Source organism: Schistocerca piceifrons, chromosome X (genome assembly GCF_021461385.2).
Source record: "Schistocerca piceifrons isolate TAMUIC-IGC-003096 chromosome X, iqSchPice1.1, whole genome shotgun sequence".
Taxonomy (NCBI): domain Eukaryota; kingdom Metazoa; phylum Arthropoda; class Insecta; order Orthoptera; family Acrididae; genus Schistocerca; species Schistocerca piceifrons.
The window spans coordinates 411,721,854-411,748,856 of record NC_060149.1 but is presented as its reverse complement, the minus strand read 5'-3'; the positions used below and the strand labels follow the sequence as shown (position 1 = coordinate 411,748,856).

Genomic DNA, 27,003 nt, shown 5'->3' with positions numbered 1-27,003 from the left:
AGCTGATTCTTGGGGTGGTGGAAGGATTGGGGGTATGTGAGGGTATGGCATGGCAAATCTCTTTGTGGACTGAATTTGGGGAGTATTGCCTGTCTATGAAGGCCTTTGTGAGGCCTTCCGCATACTGGGCAAGGGAATTCTCATCACTGCAGATACATCATCCACAGGTGGCTAGACTGTGTGGGAGGGAATTTTTGGTGTGGAAGGGATGGCAGCTGTCAGAATGCAGTTACTGTTGGTGGTTATTGGGTTTAATGTGGACAGCAGTGTAGATGGAGCCATCGGAGAGGTGGAGCTGGCTATTGTGCTTCCATTGAAAGAATTTCTGCTCTTGTTGACCATCACCTCAGCCAATTGCCTGAAACTTAACCTCCTACATCAAAGATACTGACCACTTGCCCACTTACCGACTTTCCACCATCCCCACCCCTTTACCTCCTGAATCCTTACTCATCACTGTTCATGCCATCTCCTTATGCAGCAACATCCCTCATGCTGACGGCCTTGCCTCTATCGTCCACTATCTCTTCCAATGCCCTTCATACTCTATCTAAACCAACCACCTCTTTCCTTATACACCTTACCAACTATATCCTATCCCACAATTAAACAATTTTTTCAGCCTTCAGTTGCAAGGTAATTTTTACTCGTTAACCTAGGTTTCGATTCCAGTAATGGAATCTTCTTCAGAACAAAAAATTAAATTATTTTGAGAGCCAAACACAGGCCATGTCACAGATTAAAAATTAAAAACAATAAAGACGCATAATCATAAGATTATGTCTGTCAAAATTAAAATCATTAAGGCAAACGTAGACGGAGCTACGCCGACCAGAAATAAGGACCACACGTGAGCGGCACGGAAACTTACTTTTCCTTTGAAGGGAAGGTTTACAAAAAAATCTGCAACACAGCCATGGGCATCCGCATGATACCCACTTATGCCAACCTGTTTATGGGTCATCTAGGGGAAGCCTTCCTAGCCTCCCATACTCCCAACACCTAGTCTGATTCAGGTTCATTGATGGTACTGTCAGGATCTGGACTTAGGACCAGAGTGTCCTATGCACATTCCTTCTCAACCTCACCACCTTTTCTGCCATCTGCTTCACCTGGTTGGCCTCCTACCAAACTCATCACCTTTGCTTGATGTTGACCTCCACTTCTCTGATGGCTTCATCCACTCCAAAGTCCACATTAAACACATTAACAAACAACAGTACCTGCATCTTGGCAGCTGCCATCCCTTACACACCAAAAAATCCCTCCCATACAATCTAGCCACCCATGACCGACATCTGCTGTGGTGAGAATTCCTTTGCCCAGTATCAGTATGCTGAAGGACTCACAAAGGCTTTCACAGACAGGCAATCCCCCCCCCCCCCCCCCCCCCCTGCGCCGCAAACCCAGTCCACAAAGAGATTTACTGCACCATATCCCTCTCGCAGACCTAGTTGCAAGATCTGCTCAATCCACCCACTCAGCATTTGCTACTCCAATCCTGTCACAGGCTTATCTTATTCTGTCAGAGGCCAGGCTGCGTACAAAAACAGCCATTCATGTATCAGTTCTGCTGCAAACACTGCACGGGTTTTTATGTTGGTATGACTACCAGCCAGATGTCCGCCAAGATGAATGGTCATTGCCAAACTGTTGTCAAGAACAAAGTTGGCCACCTGGCAGCACAACGTGCAGGTGATCACAACATGCTCAATTTCAAAGGCTGCTTCAAACCATCTGGATCCTTCCGTCCCCTGCCAGCTTCTCTGAACTATACATATCATTATGGGAGTTATCCTTACAACACATCCTCCACTCCCGTAATTGTCCTGGCCTCAATATCAAGTAACCTACTGTATTTGCACCCGCCACCCAACAGTTTCACCTTCCTCCATCCTGTCACCTCCTCCCAACTCATGTCCTCACATCGCCTTCAGCATGTGTTGCTTCCCACTGGTCGCTACATTGTGCCTGCCTCTATACCTGCCACCCCTCCCTCCTGTATTCCTAGCCAGCAAACTGGCGGTCTCCCGCTGAGCCGATAGTCATCCACACTCAGTCCCTCTCCCTGCCTCCCCCTCCCCTTCCCCCCTCCCTCTCTCCCTCCCCCTCCCCCTCCCCCTCCCTCTCCCTCTCCCTCTCCCCACCACACCTGAAACTACCCCCACCATAACCAGTCTGCCTGCTGAAAAATAGCATTGGCACTGTTAGTCCAGCCATCACCATGTAGAGGCATAAGTGTGTGTGTGTGTGTGTGTGTGTGTGTGTGTGTGTGTGTGTGTTTTTACTCTAGTTCATCAAAGGATAACTCTAAAAGTTAATAAGCTTTTTCTTTTTTCTTTTGTGTGTGCCTATTGACAACTTAATACTTCTGCCTTTCAGTGAGTGGTCTCCTAAAATCCAAAAGTATTTACATTCTTCGAGAAGTTTTGTACAACATTTAGAGATTGCTTCAATTATTACATACCACAGAATATACCATTACATAATTACTGCCATTCTGCTGTGGAAATTAGCATGGGTAGATCATATTGTGTGCATTTGATGCAGTATAAAATTATGTCACAGGTACCTGTAATTGAAAGAAATGTTTTGGTTCACTGTGTGTTCATGTAATGAGAGAGTTATTGATTTAAGTAACTTTGACAAATGAAAGAGTGTAATGACTGGTGTTCTCAAAAACATATAATGTGAATGGCAATTACTCATTGTTTTCTGTAAAACTGATGACAAAAATTCTAGAAGATTATAAAGCATTTAGTATCAATTCCTTGTACAGAAATATGAATGTTGAAAGCTTCTCTGTTCTGTATAGTATAAAAAATTGTAATCTTTGTTACAACTAACAGTGGGTTGTAATCTTGGGGAAAAACATAAAAGTTTTTGCACACACCACGTGCACGACTCCAGAGCCGATGGTTTAACTTGAATCACACTTGGCATGGAATCAACAGTTACTGTTGCAGTTGGCGTGGGTATATTGTGGTTGGAAATTGAAACAATGGAAAAAGAAATTTCTGGTTAAATGTATTGTGCTTCCTGTTCCAACATCTCACAGATTGTTTTCCTGATACATTGTCTTCTGGGAGACTACCTGATATGAGGAGCCACCAAAATGTAACTAGAATTCCATTCCTACTGGTGGAGAGGAGGTAATGACTGATTTTCCTGTTAAGTGCCACATTCCGCACTGGTTTTAATCAGTTGACCATGCAACTGTTTATTTGGAGTACTTATTTTCACAGATACTTTTCTCATGTTCAGAATTTTCGAGTTCAGGCAAAAAAGCCTACTAATATCAAGATTTTCTCAAAAATCATTATAGTTGAGATTTAGTGCTCTGAGTGTGACACAGAAATCAGTCAGTTTTCAAAATGTTGGAATACTGCTTAATCACCACAATCAAAGGAATCAGAACAGATTAAAACTAATGTGAAAGCACTTTTTTATACACAAAGGGGATAGTTCAGTATGAATTTATTTCCTAAGGTACCACAGTTAATGAGGTTAACAGGCATTACTACTTTCAATTGTTAAAGAAATTTCATGTGGTACTGCTACAAAAATTCCCCATTTTGTGGTGATCAAAGGACTGGTTAATCCACTGTGACAGTACTTCTGGTCATACAGGATTGACTGTCAGTCTGTTTTTGACCGTAACCAAAGTGTGGTTTGAGATCCATCCTACACAATTTTTCTTGTTAATTACAGTTAAAATGAACAACAATTGGAATGTTTTCAGGACATAGTTCAGATGAACCAAACATTATTTAACACATGGAATAGTTAATACACTGCAAGAAGACACATCAACAGATAAACTCCGTATCTTCCTGTGTGCAATCTCTGGGATCTCTAGCTGTCACAAAATGTGCTATAAAACTGTGGGCTGCATAATTGTTACTGCAAAGAACTTGGATGACTTCATGTCTGATGTCCCCCTCCTCCCAACGTCTCCTCCAAGTCAATATATTATTAGATGAGTGGTCATAATTTTGTAGCTGGTAAGTGCTCAATACGTCACTTCAACTGAAATGCTTAACTCGTTAAAATTTTCTTTGGAGCTACTCAAATTTATATTTGTATATATACTGGCTAGTGTGTAGCAGTTTCACCTACTTTTTAATTCTTTCTTTGTTGTCCTCGGTGTTGACGTACTGCATTGCCTCACTGGCTGAAAAATTGGGGTTTTTAATGTGGACACTGACTACTGTAAATAATGTAGCCAACAGGTACAATAATACACAGTTATAGATGTATAGCCAGTGTACATTTGTTTAAACTTTTCATAAGCCTCATTAATAGTTTGCAGGCTAACCTCCACATACTGCTACAATAGTTTTCTGTTGAACATCTACGAGCAATAAAAACATAACCACATAGTTCACAGTCCTTCAAATAAGTTGAACAGTCACTGTCATTGCTTTAACACATGGCCTATTGGTGTAACACTTATTTCACTGTTGATACGTTGTTTTTGTTCTAAGCAACACGGGTTCCTCGACTGAAATTCGGCCATGGACTAACTGTCTTGTGACCAAAAATTGGGCCCTTATATATCATCACAATAATAGGTACTGAAACTACACATTGTTCAAAGTTTAATTTATAGAAATTACAATTAAAACTTAACTTATTAAATTAACTGAATCCATTGAAAAATTGGTTCCTTTTAACAGTTTCTTGTGCTATGAGGGTTAAGCCGAATTATTTGTTTAAATCATGAAATTAACATATATAGTTATGTAAACAATACTTTTGACAAAACTGTTAATTACTTTGGAATTGCTAACATGTTTTTGAATAGAGCCAAATAAATACTTTAAGAATACTATTAGTTGTTCCTCCAAATGTTTATAACTAGTACACAGTTTATATTTGTATATACATCAAATAGAATTTAACTTACTAAACAATCACTGATTTCTCTCTATAATAAAAGATACTAACTAGGAATAGTCAAAATAAATTATAAAATCAATTACATACATAAAACTAAGCACAAAATTAGATCTGGTGTTGTATTCTTTAAAACTGAGGGCCAACGTTTCTCCATTATGAAAATATAGATTATACTCATGTATGTTAATGGTAATTAGTTCAAAAATGAAAAAAAACAATTTCAGTAGGCAGATGGCAAAAACAAGAGGTGAATTAAATATATTCCAGCTTGCTTCGTCTCTAGCAATTCAGTGAAAACTGTTGGCGCTTATCATTAGACATAGATTCCACAAATGATATAAATCTCTTTATTTAAATTTTCACTTTGTGACTGTGCTGCTCACCCATTCCATTCACAAAAGTCTCTGTTTTCATACATTACATATACATAGCTACATATGCCATCTGAGGGCTCTCAGCCACTAATGGCTAGGTTCAGGTTTGTTGAACTTGGGGTTCCTTTGCTGCAGGCTGAACAGTTCCGCAAGTCATCTGTTACCATTAAACAGTGTATACTTCTGAGCATCTGTTGACTTGAAAAGTGGAATATTGTACACGAGTAGAATTGTGTGTGTGTGTGTGTGTGTGTGTGTGTGTGTGTGTGTGTGTGTGTGTGTGTGTGAGAGAGAGAGAGAGAGGGAGGGAGAGAGAGAGAGAGAGAGAGAGAGAGAGAGAGAGAGAGAGAGAGAGAGGGGGAGAGAGCGGAGGTGGGGGGAAGGTAATTTCTTCTTCTCATTCTTCACTTCATGTATAAGGCAAATTTCTGTTATGGCACTCCATCTCGTGTATGGTCTTCCTACATCATTTCTTCTTCACTGCATTCATAATTGAGAAACTTTTCAGGAACTCTTTCTCTACCCATATGATCTACATTTTCCTTCCATTGTCTCCCATTTTCCTTCAGTTTTTATTTTAAGTCATATATTCCTTAATCTTTCCTTATATCTTCATTTCTTGTACAATCTTCCCTTGTACATCCTTCTGCTCTTCTTAGAAATCTCATTTCTGGAGCCTGTATTGTACTTTCTTTGTGTCTTGTCCATGTTTCACTTCCATAAATAAGTGTTAGTAATGCTATTGTTTAATAAAACTTCAGCTGGGTTTCTTTCTTGGCTTTATTTTGCAAACATTTTATGGTCATTACACATGTGGAAGTAAATTTATTTAATTTTTGGTCCATGTCGTGGGTATATTAGTAAGCAACATCACATCCTAGATATTTAAAATGTTTTAACTTACTCCGAGATTTTATTATCTAAAACTATTTTAGATCTTACTGGTTGTCTGCACTGAAATACCATTACTTTCATTTTATCTACAGCTTTCTCCCATCCCCTGCTTTTTCTCTTATGACTCCCCCACCCATTCTCTTCCTCCAGTCCCTGTACATGACTTTTTACAGCAGAGCGCAAGAACACACATGTTGGTAACTCTAAAACTGCCACTGAGTTATTTGATTTTGATGAAACTTGTCAAAATGGAAAACAAATTACTATGTCAAAAAGCTGCTGAACACTTAATATGCCATGACAGGTGAATGAGGATTCCGTTATATTAAGGTCAATGGCTGTGCACTATGTACCAGCAGGTAGTATCGCTTGCTGCTGATTGCAGTTTATCATTCTTCAATATTTCTGCTCATGTTGGTCATGACCCACAAGTGCTGTATAAATATGGAATCAGTAGATTTTTGAGGGCTGTAGTCAGTGCCATGCACAGTATCAATGGCCCTAAGTAATTAGTGCCCAAGAGGAAGGACACATTTTTCACTTGGTGATGCATGATCACACAGCCACATCCTGTTCCTTGGCTCAGGAAATGGACCCATCAACAACATTTTATTTTCAGATGAATCCCAGTTCTGAATACAGCATCATGAGGGACACGTGTATGCGGAGGCTTGGAGAAGACCGAACATTGCCAGATTGCATTTGTCACTGTATGGGCTGGCAGCCAATATGATGGTATGGGATTTCATAGGGTACACAGATAGATGGTAATTTGGACATCTGATATACTAAGGTCAATGGCTGTGCACTATCAACAATATTACTTGAGAGACTGCATGTTGCCTGTGCTGTTGCAACCTGCCTCAGTGTGGATGGTGTTCGACTGTTGTTCTCACTGGCATGTTCTGCAGATGTGTCACCTTCTGAAAACATCAGGTCACAGAATGCCAAGAGACTGGCCTGCCATTACTCACTGGCCATTATGATTGATAAACTCCGACATAGAGTTGATGCATTATGGAATGATATACCTTTATCTATCATCCAGACTCAGTTCACCGAATGCCCAGCTGAGTTAAGAGTTATTGCTGCAGCCAGAGGTGTTTGCTCTGTGTACAAAATTTCACACCCTGTATAACCCCAGATCACCAACAAATGTACAATTTTAATAGCTGGTGTGTGTGTGTGTGTGTGTGTGTGTGTGTGTGTGTGTGTGTGTGTACTTCTGTTGTACTTCTGTATATTTCACTGGTCATGGGGTCTAGTGTGATGTCTTTGACACTCCAAATGAAATGGAATGTACTGTTGTCAGTTGGTACTGGCATCCAAATAATGAAGATAGTTTACATGCTTAGTTCTCCCCAGAAAATAATGGAAAAGATGGCTTTTAATAGCAGTTACAGGTCAGAAGTTTTTCATAGTGCCTATATTGTTATGAAGATGGGGAATCTCTGAAAAGTGCCTAACCAAGGGTTGGAATCGGTAGCCATGCCTTTGAAGGCAGCTAGGTAGCTTTCTAGTGGAAAAACAAAGATGAATAGTCAATGTTGTTGAAGTGCATAACATACTTAATTTCATTACTTGCTATGGCACAATAGGGACTAAGACAGAAGAGTTAACGGAAAGATGAGCACATGTGGGGAGTTACAGTGCTAAAATCATTATGAACAAAAATTGTATGCTAAGAAAAGCCACAGTATTTATTACCCAAAAGAAAATATCACAATCTTTCAATACTTCATAACCCTGAATGTTGAGCCAAACTGGCAATAGTCAGAAAGCAGTCAACATGTTAGAGATGCATGCTGAAAAGTTACTGGAGCTTTAAGGACAGTTCAAGGGATCTTAGACCATCTACAGTAAATTTTTTGCATGTTATTTGAGTAGCAGATAAAACTGTTTTAAGCAGAATGAAAAAACTCAGTGGGTCACTGCTGTTAACACATTGTTTACAAACATTTAATAATGTACTTAAAAATTGTTGTTCTCAGTCAAGTACTTGGATCACAAACTTTTTCACTACCCACTTCTATGTAATTGAAATTAGTTGGCACCATTGATCTGATCCCATCAAAGTAATCAGTAACAGCATGTTCTTGGTACTTACAGACACTCTATCATAAAACAGGTGTTAAGTGAACATAATTCCTTTACAAATGTTTCTAATGTTACATTTATTGAGAATGAAAAATTAATATCTCTGAAAATATGGCTATGGAAAAACAAAAACTTTTTGCTGCAAGCTAGGGTGTGAGCATGGATGCTACTCACATCTCTTCCACACACTCTTCCTGACTGTGCAGCCTGCCATTGGTGGTGTAGTGAAATATGCCAACTGAGGTATTGATTATGCAGAGTTGATCTTGGAGTAGATTCTGCCATGGCATTAATGGTTTTCCTTTGTCAGTACAGCTTTGACAGAAGATAGGCAGCAGCAAAGTGTGTCAGGTTTTGGCATACAGGATCAACTATGCCCAAAATGGTAGTGTATTGATAGCCAATAGATTTTACACATCTGATGTTTATTGAGGGAGCATCAAAAAGTAGAGGGCATACCCATATCATCCAACCCATTCCGGTGCTCTTCCTACATTGTCAGGGAAACATTTTCTTCTAGCAAGGAGATGTCGATGCACACGTATTTTGCATTATGCAACAAACTCTTTCCCTCCCATGAGACACAGCCTTATTGAAGGCACCTTCAGTGACGGGTGGGAGTGACTGCAAGCTCCAGTGAAGTTGAGAACTGTACCAGTAGCATAGCAATTGTCAAGGTCACCCAAGCCAGACAGGCCTGGACAGAGGAATGAAATGAATCATGTCTCACATAGGGCAGGGGGGAAGGGGCTCGATAGGCATTGGGAAACAATCACTGTAGGGGAGTAAACCCCAAGGGAAAATGCTAGTCCTCCAGATTGGGGGTTGGGCGAGGGGCTAACAATCTCATCTCATAAAATTAAATTTTTGCAGATACCACACATTGGTCTCAGAAGGTTACAGATACAGTATGATGACGTGTGATGAAGCAGGCTGGGATATTTTTAATTCCCCTCTTGTTTTGCCATCTGCCGACTTAAATTTGTTTTTTCATTTTCAACTAATTATCATTAACATACGTGAGTATAATCTGTATTTTCATAAAAGAGAAAGGTTGGCCCTCAGTTTTAAAGACTATAACACCAGATCTAATTTTGTGCTTAGTTTTAGATATGTAATTGATTTTCTAATTTATTTGGACTATTCCTGGTTAGTATCTTTTATTATAGGGTGAAATCACTAATTATTTTGTAACTCAAAATTCTATTGTTGACATATAACCAAAAAAAAATTCTGTACTTATTATAAACATTTGGAAGACAACATACTACTAATCTTAAAGTATCTATTTAGCTCTCGTCAAAAACATGTTAGCAAAGCCAGCCCATAATTAATTCCAAAGTAATTAACAGTATTGTCAAAAGTGTTGTTTGCATAAGTATATGTGTTAATTTCATGATTTAAACAAATAATTCGGCCTAACTCTCGTGGTAGACGAAACTGTTTACAAGACAGAATTTTTCGATCTATTCAGTTAATTTAAAGAGTTAAGCTTTAATTGTAATTTCTGTAAATTTAACTTCAAACAATGTGTAGTTTCAGTACCTATTATTGTGAAGATATATAAGGGCCCAATATTTGGTCCTGAGACAGTCAGTCCACAGCCAAGTTTCAGACAAGAAACCTGTGTTGGTTAGAACAACAGATTGACTATGGAATAAGTGTTAAACAATTAGGCCATGTGTAAAAACAATAACAGTGTCTGCTCCACCTTTCTATTCTTCAAGAACTGTGAACTTTGTGGTTATGCTTTGCTGCTCGTAGATGTTCAACAGGAAACTATTGTAGCAGTATGTGGAGGTTTGCCTGCAAACTATTAATGAGGCTCATCAACAGTTAAACAATAGCACACTGGCCATATAACTGTGTATTATTAGGTGCTTGTGAACAGTGAAATGAAAGTACTGTGAAACGCAACTGCACCTGTCGGCTTCATTATTTACAGTAGTCAATGTCAGAATCCACAACCCAATTTTCAGCCAGTGTAGCAACGCAGTACATCGACACAGTGGACAAGAAACGAAGAAATAAATAAAGCAGGCAGAACTGCTATGCATGGTGAGGAAAAAGGTTAAGGAGAAGGAAAATGAATATTACGTTAGCCACGTGGAATGTGGGGACATTTAAGAGACCTGACAAATGGCAAGAAATTAGAGAAGAAGTGGATTAGTATAGAGAAAAAATAGTGGCACCATAAGAAACATGATGGAAGGAGGATGGAGTGATAGCATCGTGGTAACATATACTCAGTGGTGGCTGCTGTGTAAGAGCAAAAGAGCATGCGAACACCCTACCTTTCGACACCTTGTGGATTTATTGATTATTTTTCTTTGAATGCTGTTAAAAATAACATAGGTGCTTCAATATGAAAGATATGGCACTTAAATCTACCATGCTACTGCTCCTATAGACTCCGTGAAACTTGGCAACAGGGTCATGAACATACCTTCAGTTGTGCACATTTTAAGGAGCTTTTGCACATGCGCAACTCACATGGTGTAATCACCTTATGGGCCAAATACATACAGGTTTGATAAACAATGTGCACTGTTCACGATGTGCACTTCTAACCCTTGTCACTCAACTAGAGGTTTACATCAGTGCCAATGGGTGGCAGCACGCTGCAACATACTTTTATCCTTGTTTGCTTGAGATAAATTCTGCTAGATGATAGCACACTCTTCAGATATGCTAATTCACTCACTATATACTGCAGTAAAATTACATCGAATGTCAGTATATGTTAAAGTTGTACCAACAGTAAACCTAGTTTATGGGTTTCTGAATGAGTTATAGTATATTAACTTATGAATTTTATCATCAGTAATGCATCTGAGGCACTGACAATGAAAACTCCCCCTCAGATTTAGTGCTAAGAGGGCCCAGTGAACAGCCCGTCAAAAACTGAACACAAATCAAGCATGAAAACAGGAAGAGGGTGTACTGAACTGTGAAAAAAAAAAGCAAAATAGAAACAGTGAATTGTCCAAGGACAAGAAGTGCAGTTATAGAGAAAGTGAGCAGAGCAGTGACATCATGGTTAAGTGCATACAGGTTGGACTGCAACGCGATCGAGCCTTGTTCGAAACTCTGTCGTGCCAATTTTTTTCCGCTGTATTCAAATTTGTGTCTGTGTCATGATGTGATGTCCGTTTGCAACAGCAAGGTGAAAGGACGGGACCAGTAATGACAATTGATTCTGGATTCTGCACAACTCCCCTATTAGCAACCCAAAGTAAGTGGCTGTCAAGTGGGAACCGCAAACATTTGATGACAAGGCAACAAGTCAACCAAATCCTCCACTGGAAAACATGTCTGGTGTGTCATACATGGCATTAGTGACACTATTTGTGTCATATGGTGGGAATCTCTTACCGATGCACCTAATTTGTAGCCTGGTGAGTGAGTGAGATATGCGTCCTTGCCCAATTTAGGTGTTCGTGTGAATGTGATCAGGGGAAATGATGAAAAAAGCAGTTTCACAATCACACAGTTTCTCTGTGCTATGTAACATATGTTTTTATTGGTTTTGAAGTTGCGTTCTGTTTTTGAAGTTTTGACTGTTGAATTCCTTTGTTGTAACATAGTTGACATCCATTTATTTTTTGTGTTCATTTCTGTGAGATGTCTATGTGTTAGCTCACGTGCTCTCACAATTCTCACGTTTACTTACAATGTTAACATATTTTTGGGTATACTAAGATGATGTTTGTAAACAACAGATAAGATTGTATGAAATATTGTCATGACATGTGTTTTGTCACATGTTTCAGGAGATTGGGGGTCCTGTGGAATTTATTTGAGGTGGTGACAGAAATCTTGCATTTTCAGCAACAATGTTAACTCAGATATGTTAACTCATATTCTATATCGAGTCTATAGTATGACAACTGCTAATACTACAAAAAGACAACAAAGATTTCAGTGACTGGATGGACAGTTCACAATGTTATGAAAAAAAATGTAATTGCCATGAGGGAGTTTTGAACATGGCTCGCACGCCAAACAGTCTATCACTGTGACCACTTGACCACGATGCTGCGACTGTTTTCTTTCATTCAATATTGCACTTGTTAAGCTTGGATCATTTACTGTTCCTATTTTTCCACAGTTCACAACAATTTCTTCTTGTTTTCATGCTTGATCTGTGTTCAGTTTTTGACTAGCTATCCACCAGGCCATCTTACCACTAAATCTGAGTGGGGTGCGATGGGGAGTTTCCCTTGTGAGAATCATAAGGGCCTAAAGTACATCACCGTTGATTGTGAGAGTGTAGCATTTATTCTTGCTTTTGAAATCTGTTGATCTTATTGTGAGTCAGGTTTATCTGCGCTGTAGGCCCACATTGCATATATGAAAATTCATGAAAAGCTATATCACTGGTTTCTCTGATATTTGCTTAAATGTGTGATTGATGATAATGTGCTGTAGACCCTTATGAATCTGAGAACCTCATTTGTATTCTCATCAAATGACCATTTTGGTAGACGTTACTATACGAGTTTCATCATTTCGACAAACGACACTTTGTGTTTGGAGTTGGTTATTTTACTGTGCGGGAATCAGCTTTCATGTGCAGTTTAAACATGAACTATGTTGAATCTATATTAAATGCTACCAGAAAAATAAAGCTGTGAGGATGGGTCGTGAGTTGTGCTTGGGTAGCTCAGTCGGCAGAGAACTTACCCATGAAAGGCAAAGGTCCCGAGTTCGAGTCTCGGTCTGGCACACAGGTTTAATCTGCCAGGAAGTTTCATATCGACATACACTCTGCTGCAGAGTGAAAATCTCATTCTGGGAACAGAAAAGTAAATTACCAAGAAAAGTTAGTCGCAAAGGAACTAGAGCCTCCAAGAACAGATCCGTTGATTGAGAGAGTGACGAAATCAAATAAGTGTGACTAAAAGTGAACAAGGAAAGTGTACAGTTAGCACAGGTTGCTGTGTGGGTGCAGCATAAGAATATCTAATTTTCAGTCCAGAGGTAAATTCGTGATCTGATACATCTCTTAGGGATCTTGTACATTTGTCCAAACAAATGGAAAAGTGTGAAAACTCCCACTTACACAAAAAATGCAAAATGGAGAGTTGCAAAAGCTTACACATTATTTCATTATTGCCCTAAACCATACTTAATCATGTACAAAACAACAAAATTCCACAAAAACAATTCTTTCTTGTGTCAGATAAGTTATACATATTATTATTATTATTATTATTTGCAATGGCTGTAGTTGTATAAATTTGTTAGTAAGTGAAATTGTTATACAGCAGATGCTATTAATTTCACACTCTGAGACTGATCTGAATCTAAAAATTTGTGAACATCCAGAATGTATATTCACAAACCGCCACTGCATATACTGATGTGTAGTGGAGAATGTAAAGGGCCATCATGGTACTGGCTTTCTTATGCATTGTGCAGTGAAGGCAGATGTAATTAGTTTCACAGCAATTTGTGGTAGGATGTGCCCTTTGAGACCTGGGGCAAAGTTTTTTTAATGTTACAATGATGTCTACTACAGAGGATGCAGATGAAGATGAGAAGGTTGTTTTTACTCCAAACTGGGGGAGGAAATGAGCAAAGTTCAAAGTTGTGATGTGAAAATGATACATGGGAATCTGAATGCAAAAATAGCAAAATAAGAAGTGTATAGAAACATAAAAGAAGAAGAAAGCCAGCATGAAGTCAGTAATGATAACAGACTAAGGCTGATAGACTTTGGCAGAGGGAAGAGGATGATGATAATGATAAAAAGCACATGAAATCCAAGACTAGATATTATGAAGTGCAGTTGGGTACCCATGGACGGAGTTACAAAAAGCCATATAGGCCATGTAATTATAGATAAATGGCACACATCAGACATTATGGAAGTTAGTAGCTGTAGAGGGGAATCTGAGACACAGATCATTACTTAGTGTGAATCAGATATAGACAGGAGATAGAGCTGGTGAGAAACAGAAAGAGTAGGGGAAAAGTGAAACACAATACAGAAAGTCTCCAAATTAAAGAAAAGTAAGAAGAATACAAGAATAAATAAGAAGTGCTTTTCAAGAAAAGGAAGAACATGGAAGATAAGGGGACATGGAAACTAAATGGGAGATGCTAAAACAGCCATCAGTGTAGCCATAGAGGAAATACTGTGGAGGGTAGAATACAAAAAACAATAAAATGGTCCGATGGGGAGTGTTCACTGGTGTCCAAGAGAGAAATCAAGCAAGGCAAAGAATACTGGGAAAAGAAAAAAAAAGAAAAAGAAAAAAGGCTAGCTACAGAAGAATATTGAAAGCAGGAGAAAAGAACAGATAAGTTATGCAAGGTGACAGAAAGGCAATATCAAAGGAGGAAGATAAAGCAGTTCAACAAAATGAGGGAAAATAATGAGATATGAAAGTTCTATGAATGATCTAGAGAACTGAGGAGAGAACTCCAACTGAGAGCAGTCTTATGTAAGGATGAAGATGGTAACCTAATTCTAGATAAAAGTAAAGCTTTGGACAGAGAGAAAGCCTTGAATGAGGAATAGGAGGAACAGAATTTGAAATTGGAATTTGATGTAGAAACAGAGGAGCAGGAAGTCAAACCACCAGACTTAGAGGGAGGGAATAATGCAATTAAAAACTTAAAAAATAATAAAGCAACATGAGAAGAAGGCATAGAGGTTGATGATTGTCATGATTTGGCAAATTTAGATTATTTCAACTTCGTGAGCACATGCACTCCCTGTCACTACAGCTGTCAGTCAATCTGAGGAAGGGAATTAGTGTGCACTATCTATCAGTGCATCGTGTTAATGTCATTTTATGTATTATCATATTTAACTGGTGGTGGTTCATGTTTTTTGAGGTAGAAATGGGGGACCAGCCTAGCATTCAACTAAATTAGTGTGAAAAATTAACAGACCAGTGGCCTTTTGCCTGCTACATAGATTCGATTCAGATCTGACCCACCCACATCCCTGTCTCTCAAGATAGTTTGCTGCACATTAAGCTATGTGAGTCTAGTAGTGTTACGTTCCAATTTTTTGCTTCCATTTTACTGTTGTTTTATTTCATTTTATGTTTTTCACAATAATGTTTTATATGAAATTCAATGGGCAGTCTGTTTTTGTCAGAAGTGCTCAAAATGAGGATGTAGAACAAGATAATTTTCTGTAAGTTACCTCTTGTGTTATCAACAAAATAAAATAATTCTCTCATATGAAACAATAACATCCCTGCATCTTTCATAGCATATGGCTTCACAGAAATAAACTAGATGAAGTTGGCCAATAAACTAGTTCAATTCAGTTAACTTTTTTGTCCTTCACAAGATGACCAACTTCACAGCATTAATATTATTGATATTAAATCCAAATAATAAAGTGAAGGTAAATTTGTTTGGTCAGCTTTGTAGTAGTAAGACATACCTCATTGTTCAGTGATAATATATCACTTTAATATTCACTGTACGTGTTAAAACACACAGCAGGCTCTTTACAAAGACTCCCTCTAAGCTGAAACATGAACTAACAATTTCTATAGAAATTGACTTCAAAATATTTAGGAAATTGGGAAGGAATGTAAAGTATAGGAAGTATTGTCTGTACAAAGTTGTTGCCAATGGGATATTAATGAACTGAAACAGTAGAATGGAATGGACAAAAAATGTAAGTTGTATGTATAGCATTACAGGATGGTCTGCCGTAATTCATTTACTCTATGGAAGCTACAAAATGTTGTATAGATAACACAAAATGTATATATTATGAAAGTTTTGCCACTTAACATGTTGAAAAATAAAACATTGAGAAGAACATGTGAATTAACCTTTGTTCTTCTTTCTTAGTCATCTTTATGAAGAATGCATATATTTAGTGCATTTAAATGTTCAGTAACAACATTTTAATTTAATGAACTAACATCATATTTATGATGTCTTTTTTCCTTGTATGATAATTAATGCCTTATGCAAATAGTTTAATTTTATTTACCAGTAATAAATCTTCACTGGCAATAACATTGTAAACTTCAGTTCATAAAATTATACATTAATATAATTACTTATTTTTATTGAAGAGTGCTAATGTGATAACTTCAAATGCCACACTTGTGGGGAGGCAGCGTAGAATATCTCACAAGTTATTTTTCGGGTATACTAAGAAGATGTTTGTAAACAACAGATAAGATGGAATGAAATATTGTCATGACGTGTTTTGTCACAGGTTTCAGGAGATTGGGGGTCCTGTGGAATTTATTTTAGGTGGTGACAGAAATCTTGCATTTTCAACAGCAAGTAATTCCAGTTTGAAACTTGTGGCATCTGAAACAGTTTGGAACAACATTAACAGGTGTTGGTCCGATGGCATTTTTCTGAAGCAACTAACACACAAGTAAGAGCTCTCTTGATATAAAATCTGATCATAAAAGTGCCAACAAATTTTGAAAGGGAAGAAGAATAAGAACAAGGTGAATTTGCAAATTGTCATAGGAGTGGCTGTATCACTACACAGAAAATTTTGAACATTTATTTCTGTAAATCCTATCTTGTGGGAATTTTATTCTTTTACTTACATTTCTTTTTGCATGTAGTCATCAAATGATGACATCATTGAAAACATCATAGTATGTACATATAATATGTATAACATTTGTGTACAACTTTTACTACATATTATAATTATGTACAAAGGTCACTGTGTAACATATATAACTTAAAAAATCATGTCTGTGAACACACACATTTATTTACAAGAAAAGATTATAATTTTTTTTTTTTTTAATTCCTGCCCAGGCATGCTCTTATGGATTCTAGCAATTTGTTATACAACACTGAGCCCCTGATATATGTTCTGGGATCTATTCTTTTTAATTTTGTTTTTGTCTGTAGTAACTGTGCTTACTACTTGCGTTGTAGATCGTAACATTTGGGTGTGCCACTCTGATGGTCTACAGAAAAAGTGATAAGTCTGTATACATCAAAGGAGTATACAGTTAGATATTTGTTTCGAATAAGAGCATCATGATAGGTCTCATGTATGCCAGACCACGTAGCAGCTTAATAGCTCTCTTTAGTGGCACTAGTATTGTTCCAGTGTACTTCAGCAGCACAACCCCACAGTTCTATCCCATAATTTATGAATCGGAAACTGACCCATAGAATGCTGTTTTCAGCATTGTGTTACCTACTGTTTTGGACAGCTGTCTATGCAAGTGTAATTCACTGCATATTTTACTGCATACATATTTAACATGGTTTTCCCATCAAAGATTACTGCATACATACATAACATGATTTTCCCATCAAATAATGCCATCCAAGTGCGGACCAAGGAATTTACAGTCTTTGTTGTCTGTGTATGACATTCCACAAATATTTCCTTTACATCTGTGGCATGAGTTGCCTGCTTTGACCTCCTACAATTCTTACTTTGTAGTATTGATATTTACACCCTGGTTACAAAAATATTTAGTCACTTCAGATTTCCCATATGTTGACGAATGAGTTACCTTCTCCTTGTTATCTCCATAAAAAACAGAGAAGTGTCATCAATATAAGTAATTACATGGAAATTATAGGTTGTATAATATCATTTAGACATACATGAGAAATAGAAATAGTCCCAGTTTTGACACTTACGATACATGCCACACTTCTGTTTCTGGCATAGACTGTAAGTTGAATTTTCTCACCCTATTTTGATAGCTTATGTTCGTGCATTGTTTACAGTTTCACAGTATGTAGGTAGGAGTAAAACAGATATGTGTCTGACATTGCGTACCCTCAGTTTCTGTAAAAGCAGTGCATGGTTGACCAGATTGAATGCCTTTATAAGATCTAAAAATTTGCCCAATGTATTCTTCCCTTCATCTAGATAGCTATAGACTTTGTGCAAAAATCTTGTAACAGCTGTTATACTGCTGTGGTTTTTTTTTTTTTTTTTTTTTTTTTTTTTTTTTTTTTTTTTTTTTTTAAATCTATGTTGGGTTTCTGAGCAGAGAAGGCAGTAAGCTGAGCAAAAATCACTGACTCAGAAATCTCACTAAATGTGAGAATCAGTGACACTGGTCTGTAGTTTGATGCTTCCTCCTTTGATCCTTTTTTATAATTGGTCTGACTATGCTTCTTTTCAGTGCACTGGGAAACATAACTTCTTTGACACCACAATTGACAAGATCTATAATTGGTGTAACCAAAGTGTTAACCCAGTTTTTAATTAATTTACTGTGCAAGGACCATCCTAAACACTTGAGTGTAACTGTAGAATCATTTTGCTTATCTCTTGTTTTATTACTTCCTAAAATTTAAAGCCCTGCATTAGTCTGCATTTGTCTGTACCAGTCTATAGTCAAGTTTCAGTCTGTGCCTAATAAGATTATCATATTCCTGTACATAGCCATGAAGAGAAATTGTATAGACACTCTGTCAAGTATCAGAGATATGTGAGAATAAGGTGAACGTACCAAGACCAAAGGAACTTCAGATTGTCCATTGTAAACAGCATCCAGAATCAAGTTACATAATATCCATGCCTTTTTATTATTTTAATAAATGTGTGTGAAAATTAATCAAGTTCTGTTTAAAGTTGGTCACCGTCAATCTGCTACTCTAAGCGTCCAAGTGGCATTTCTATCATCTGACCTAATGGCAGAAGATAAACACGCCACGATAAGACCACGAGACATATTGCTGACACACCTACTTCATTAGTGCGACAAGTCAAATAATCTGATGGTGTGTGTACCGAAGGTCTTACAGTTCGCACACCACACAAACTAAACTCACTTGGTTAAGCACAAACAGTCTTTCAATACTTGGAAGGAGAAAACAAAGTGTTATAGTTCTGAACTATCTTAGTAAAGGAAAAACCCACATGAAGTCAACTGAGTAGGACATTAAAACAGTTCAACTGTGTGGTAATGAGGAAAACAAAGTGATGTACTAAGCCTTGGCTCTGAAAGATAGGAAACCAGCTGTGATCATAAATTGTTAACACACTTCAGGTAAACATTTTTGGAGTAAAGCTCTTGAGTATCTTAGAAAAATAACTAAGTCTGTTCAAAGTTCACAACACATTTATGATAATGGCAAAGTCCAATAGAAACTAAATCTGACAACATAGTCCGGCTGTTAGATTCCAAGTTTCAAAGAAGAATGTTCTATGTCCAGTGAGGCCAAAAAACTGGCAGTCTCATAAATATTATGAAATCAAGAATCAGTCTTTCTGTCAGGGCCACAGGTTTTGTAAAGAGGCCATACTGCAAGATCAAGAATGAGGAGACTGTCTCATACAGTGATACCAGCATAGTGACAACCCCAGACTGAGCTCCTTATTGTGAAAATGCAGTAAGCATCTGGCACCAGGTCCAGGAAGCTCCCTCTGTGGGAACTCACTGCCCAGGACCCATGCATCACCCTAAATACAGCATTGGTGCCAGGATATATTCAGTCTTGCTTCCTGTCACATGGCTGTTGTAAGATATAGGTCTGTGGTGCCAGTGACCTCTGCTGGAGCTTTGGTCACCATCTGGCAATTGTGTGTGTCACGATAGCCCCGAATATCTTCTGCAAGGAAGCAGGCTGGCTATGTAACTGGGATGTAGTTTGGGTTGTAGGCTGGGTAAGCAAAAGGCCTAACCATAGCAATTTGTTTTCACAGACATAACCACGATGAAACACATCTTTGTGAGCCAAGGCCCCTTGCATAAAGCTTCAGAGATGCCTTACCAAGGCCCCTGCCTGGCTATTGAGTGTGGTGAGAGGACACTGACTTTACAGATAAAAGGGCAAAAGAAAATCGTGTCCATCGATGTTTGTGAACCAGCATACGAGAGTACTGACAAAGTGCTGAATCACGGGCCTACGTTCACCCCCCACCACCAGCAACTCAACTGGCAGCTGCCACACAGTCAGACCCAGGTGCTGCACCACACTAGATGTCAACAGAAAAAGGGACAACTGTGACAATGTGATATGGACAATGAGAGCAGTTCCAACTGAACCCATAGGCGATTTCAAAAACTGACAATTGTTTTTTGATGACTACTGGTTTTCTTATAAACTCTTTACTAGCCAAGGTCACATATTGGAAATTTCATAACTGATTTTGACCATTGCCAGTCATATCTAGATCAAAATATACACAGCAGTATTGGCTGTTGACAATGCAAAGGTATGTCAGCTTCAACTCGTACTTGTAATATTTATAAATCATAAGTACAGACAAGCATTGTCATCGTGCCTTTCAAAGTAACAAACCTAATAGCCAAGCTGTCTGTTGACAGTGACAGTCAAAGCCATAAATTCCTTGAAGAAAAAAAATTCCTAGCAGTTGAATGAAAGCTCAGGTCACATCCATCTAGAAGAAGGGCAGCAGAACTAACCTGTTCGAGACAAACAGGTCTGTTTGCCGATCTGCCCATGCGAGCTGGCTCATGCTCATGCCTCAGCAGTGGGCAACCAGACGGTGTAGGGTGAGTGATGAAGGGTGAAGGGGACAGGAGCGGAGGGATGTATCGGAGAAACTCATCGAGGAGTCCATTCTACGACCACTAATGTTAGTTCTATGGAGATATATTGCTTTATGGTGGTTAATTACTCCCTTTCATTGCAAATTTATTTTCTAGACTGTTGCAGTGATGAGAAATGACAACAAAATGAAACTTAAATTTCTTTTAATTGATGAAGTGAAGAACGTGGCACATCTAAGTATGAAATGTGACATTTCTCACGATTGATGCTGCCTTATAATGAATATCATTTTCAGATGAATTTCATGATCTCCTATTTTAAGCTTTTAAGGGGCTCCGGAACACCCTATATTTGCAATGTTAAAATAACGCTTATAAATTTCATCTTTCCTCACAAAGTATTTGAGGTAGGAAGTTGAACTTTTTACAGATTATTTATTGGAATATGGGCTACAACTTAACACAGGGATTTTACAAAATTTTAGTTCAGTTATTAAAGATGATTTTTTTTTCAATTGTAATGAAAATTCACAACATTTTTTTGCAATTTTTTTTATTTATATATTCAAAAATATACAGTTTTTTGGAAAAAGGCTGTGTTAAATTATGCAGAAGGTACTGTGTAACATTTACTGAAAGTTTGAAACAAATATGTTTGGAAGATCCTTAGAAAACATGTAATTAGTATGAGAAAATAAAAGTTTTGGGAATCGAGCGACAAAGATTGGATTAACTTTTTAGTGCATTCCAGGTCCATAGGATGGATTATCTTCATCCTCTGCAAACTCCTCCTCCAGCTTCCTCTTGTTCCTCCTCCTGTTTACTCTTGCTTGTATTTCTACACTCTTTACAGCCCTGTCTGCAGCCCGAAGGCGTTCGTTGTCTAAAGCAAGCATCGCTCGTACCATGTTAGAACCTATCTTCATTCCCATATTTCTAAATACCTTGCACCTTACAATGTTGCCATCATTGAAAGTCGCAACAGCATCATACACACCAAAGTGAAGTGTTTCTATTCCAACAAATACAGTCTTGGGGATTCTCGACCATATAACACTATTTACACTTTCATTGGGGTTTTGAGTTTTTCCGTGAATACACTTTTTCAACAGTTCAGGTGGTGCTAAGTCTCTGAAAATAGGTTTTATCACCTCCATTATTGCATGAGGCAGACTATGCTTATGAGTGTACACTTCACCAGTTAGCAATCCTTTGTTATATTTACACCAACTGTCTTCTTCTTTGGGACACAAGCTATGTTGGGGATTTTCATCGGTTGAAGAAGTATGAAAAAAAAAAAAAAAGAGCCCAAACAGCCTTCTTCATTTCGTCGACACTTTGTGTATTTTGCCTAATAGCCATTCCATAATAGTTCTGTATTTTGTCAATTACACTGTCAGTTAACCTTCCCTTCCCGTCCAACCCTTTACCATCACTGAGTTTTTGTTTTTTGTACGAAGCTTTCAGTCGCCAAAGTCTTGTTCCCATTCGCTTCTGTAAGTGTCCAATACACTCAAATTTCTGCACTACAACATCATCACCATAGGGCTTCAGTCCTTGAACATGTTTGAAACTTTTAGAATCACCGTCACCAAGGTAATTAACATATCGCATTTTATTACACGCCTCAGAACGCTGGAACATACTGGCAACACCAGCCACTTCCATTCCTCCACTACTGCCACTATAGTTAGCTTTGCAATTATTTTCATGTGTACCTTTATATTTTTGTGGACATCTACAATACTTTGATATTACTGCTACATCTAAAACTTTCCCTGTATACATACTGGTGGCAGATACTACGCCATGAAGAGATGTGTGTCCCCGTTTATGCCAGGTACCATCGAACGCTGCAGTCAAATCTCTGTTACCATTATTTTCCATTACTGCCTCTTCCACAGCGTTCTTCATAGATTCTATACAGACATCTTCTACTTTAGACCCTATTAATTTATTATAGGTCGTAAACTTGGTTGGGGAATTTGGAAGATTCATGATGCCACAGAAAATTGTACCTGCAGTAGCACCCTTACCAACTGAACGCAAGGAATAAACAAATCTAATGTTGTGTTCGTAGATTTTGCTACCATTTTCTTCAGTTGCAGTTACTGCAACACTGTTCCAAAAGGTGGTCATGTATGAACACTTATCACATTTCAGTTGTATTTCACTAGCAAGTCCTACGTGCTTTATTATGGAGAGTTCCAGACCAACTTCACTACAATGAATACATCCTACACAGTTTGAAAAAATTCCTTTGAGAACCGACATATCAAATATTTCATTCACATCTGATTCGCCCATAAAACATTCATAGTTTTCACTCATTGAACCAAGCTGCTTCTGTGAAGTATTTTCTTTCCCACTTTGACTGCTATGGACAGGTGTACTTGAGAGGTTAGGTTCACTCACTTGGTTATCGTCTTTATTGTTTACAGTAATAACACATACCTTTGGCTTTCCAACATTTCTCCTTTTCTTAAAAGCCTTCAGAGGATTTCTAATAACTTTACTTTTACTCATTATTATACTTCAACAAAACAGAGACTCAAGAAACAGAATTAATTACGAATATTTTCGAGATAACGACAGAGTAAATAAACATGAAACAATCGACAATCACACCAGCGATATATATTGAACCATCACAGGTTAGCCACAACACATACTTTATCTCACATCACTAAAATGTACCTGATGAACACGGACGTTAATAATAACACCATTTGACATCAGTTTAACAGCGCCACAGTGGGTCACGCCCATGTAGAACACATTTCAAAAAAAATTTAAAAATAGTTGTAGTCTTCGGAATTGAATAAATTATATATCTATTAAAAGGTAATAGTCTGCAGATTCAGAAAACGCAAAAAAAGTAAAAATTGAAATTTTCATGATTTTGAGCCTTTCCGGAGCCCCTTAAGTTGAAGTGTGTCAGTGAGCTTCTGAGTTTTCATTCTCATTATTGTGGAAAGCAGCTACTCATATGAGTATGTAGGTCCAAATATTGATGTAACTGTAGCTGCACTTAAAAAGTCATGGAAATTTATGTTGAGGAAAATTTTCATACAAATCTTTGAGAGTTATTTTATAATGAAACTTGTGATGTGGCTCTGTTTGCTGATCTGCTCATGCGAGCTGGCTCATGCTCGTGCCTCAGCAGTGAGCAACAGGCTGGTGTCGGGCATAAGAACAGTGGTTGTGAAAAGATTCAACCACAGGGACCAGAGGTGAATGTCATGCCTTGTCAATTACAACTGATTTCAAATTGCTGCTGCCAGTGAATGCAGGTCCATATCAAGCAGTTTTTGAGCAAACACTGTGAAGGGAATTGTGTGCATTGGATATTTGGAGTTGTGTACCTTGCAAAAGGTCATTGCTCACAGCAGTTTATAAAGTTGCATGTTTTCAGTGGGCCGAACAATAACAAAAATGGTCAGTACCTGACTGGAGAAGTGTATTATAGTCAGACAATTGGTGACTATGTCACTTTTCAAATTATGTAAGGTGGAGTGCACCAGTGACCCAATGAAGCATTTAACCCAGTAAGTGTGCAGAATGTAGTTCAGGGTGGAGGTGATTCTTTATTATTATTATTGTTATTATTATTTTCTTGATATGTGGTGGCCCACTCATTCAGTGTACCGTGAACATGAATCAAGAAGTTTATTTCATTCTTGGTGACCAACTGTTGCATTTTCTTCTACATCTTTTCGATGAATGTGCTGTGGACATTCTCAATTCTCACCTTCCAAGTTGACAGTAGCTGTGTCTCAGGGCTGCACACACATGTTCCTGGTTTGATAAACATGGAGGCACCCTATAACACCTCGACTGGCCTGTTAAATCACTCAGACCGAATCCCATGGAATATGCATGGAACTTTTGGAACAGCAGGTGAAATGTGGTGTTGAACGTCCCTGCAGTCAGGTAGCTCTATGGGATCTAATCAACAGTGTGTGGCTTTAGCTGAATGTGGTATGCCTGAAGGAATTAGTGGACTTTCTTACTTGCTAAATTGCGGCCATTATCAAGGTCCGAAACTCCTGAGTGTGACTGATCTTTTATCAAACGTGCTTATTTGATACTCTAATAATCAACATGATTAGTACAGACTGTGAAGGATAAAAATTAGATAAACTTGGATGAATTATCCTTTGCTGTTTCAGGTTTTGGAAATTAAATTTACTGATCCTTGCAAGATACAACTTTTGGATTAGTGCAGTATTACATAAGGTAAGTTTGTTGTGTGAACAGATTTTTGCAGTAAGAGAAGAGACATTTTGTGTAAAACTAAAATTTTGAAACTTACTGTAAATAACAGTGATCTCTCTCTCTCTCTCTCTCTCTCTCTCTCTCTCTCTCTCTCTCTCTCTCTCTCTGTGTGTGTGTGTGTGTGTGTGTGTGTGTGAGAGAGAGAGAGAGAGAGAGAGAGAGAGAGAGAGAGAGAGAGAGAGAGAGAGAGGGGGGGGGGGTTAGTATTATGAACTATCTAGTTCCTGTGCATATGATTTATTTAAAGCTGTTCTGTATAACATTTTTGGTAAATAGGGCATTGCACATGGCACTAAAATACGAATAAGAAAACATTATGATTTATTAGCATTCTGTTCAAAAGGAACCTTGTTCAAGTCCCAGGTTAACAAACAGAACACTTTTGTTTATTACAAGAGTTCTGTAAAAACGTAGTCTATGTACACTGCACCTAAAAGTATTATTTTCTGTTGTTCTAGTAAATGGGAGTCTTATTAAGCCCACCAGATGGAAGAGATTGAAGGTACTGACAACTGTACTGTTAGAGTTGTAAAGCGTCACACAGAGATACTCTGGAAATTCAGATTGATGTCTTTAGGTGGTGGATTCTTCTCATGGAAAGGGAGTAGCTACCTTATATGGGACTATAAGAGTGGAGAGAGGAGCAGTAGCATGGCTAGGTAAAGGCAAATTTCTTTTGTATGGGGACAGGTAGAAAGAGTGAGAACACATGGTGAGGTTTGAAGGTGCATCAGTACTCAATGCTTTGTTTACGGTTGTACACAGTGGCCAACACTTTTTTTTCCAACAGTCTCTGCCACTGTCATTAACACCAAGTTTAGACAATTTAGCACTTGCTGAAATTGGGATAAAGCCAAGTACAGAGCAAAGAATCTTGATATATTGCCTTTCTTAGTGCAGAATATTTAGCCTGTGCTCCTCTGTAACAAAGTAAATGACTGTCTTTGTCATCATCATCATCATCATCATCATCATCATCATCTAACAACTTCGTATATGATTAGGTTTTATGCAGTGCTCCAGAACAAATAAACTGAAAAATTGCAAAGGGCCTGTGCCAGAAGCTGTACGTGGACATATGTTTTCATATAATAGTCACTCTTCCTTATATTTTGGTTTATTCCCATTTGTTTTTCTGTGAACACTGGCATTAACAGTTTTTTGTTTGTGTAAAAAGTGCTATAAGGAACATTCTCTGTTCATCTCTGAAGCTGCTAAGTGAGATTTATTTATCTTATGTTCATATTATAAAAATTTTAATTGTCGGTGAAAAATGGTCAGAATTGGATTGAAAACAGCATATTCTCTTGGTCACTGAAATTATATATGAGTTTGCAGTGATGCGTAGAAAAAATTATTTTCTGTTTCACAACTTGTAGTAATTCTTGCAGTTGGCTATGTAATGTAATTAGAAATTGGTTTTTCAAAGATATTTTCAGTACATCATATGCACATTGCCTCTTAGCCTAATCTTTCTGTGAGTTCTTCCTGAAAAACAATTCTTTCTTGTTATGGATTTTCTTCATAAAGTTTATCAGCAGTTAAATATTTATCAACTGAAATCTGTTTCTTATTCTATCTCTAATAACCTTGTGACAGATAGAACATTAATCCCATACCTTTCTTTCTACTTCCCCTCTTTTGCATTATCATTTGAACTATGTCACTGATTATGAAATACAAACTTCAGATCTTGCTATTGTCATTAGCAGCCTTCTGAATGCACCTTATGAGCTTTTCTTTCACATTTTGCATGGTCATACCATCTTCCTCACAAACATAAAAGTGTTTACAATACTTTTGGCTGCAGTTTTGCTTTTCAAATGCAGAGAACATAACGTAACATGAACTTTGAACTACGCAGGACTTGATTTTGTGAACTGCAGTACATGCAGGAATGAAGTCCATGATGAAAAATCATCTTTTCTCAAATTTATTTTAGCTTTACTCTGACTTTGCAAATGTTACTTATAGTTCAAATGTTAATCTCAAAAGATGCTCTATTG

General features: G+C 37.8%; 1 protein-coding gene across 3 annotated transcripts in view; it reads left to right on the top strand.

Moving 5' to 3' along the window:
- Positions 1–27,003, top strand: part of LOC124723048 (conserved oligomeric Golgi complex subunit 2) — an 83,088-nt gene that overhangs the window by 28,130 nt on the left and 27,955 nt on the right. For 2 of the 3 annotated variants that reach the window (XM_047248228.1, XM_047248227.1), the window contains exons 7-8: positions 16,474–16,641; positions 24,892–24,958. In XM_047248228.1, the coding sequence (XP_047104184.1) occupies positions 16,474–16,641; positions 24,892–24,958 (235 nt within the window). The remainder of the gene's footprint in view (positions 1–16,473; positions 16,642–24,891; positions 24,959–27,003) is intronic. The other variant, XM_047248229.1, reaches the window with a different exon arrangement.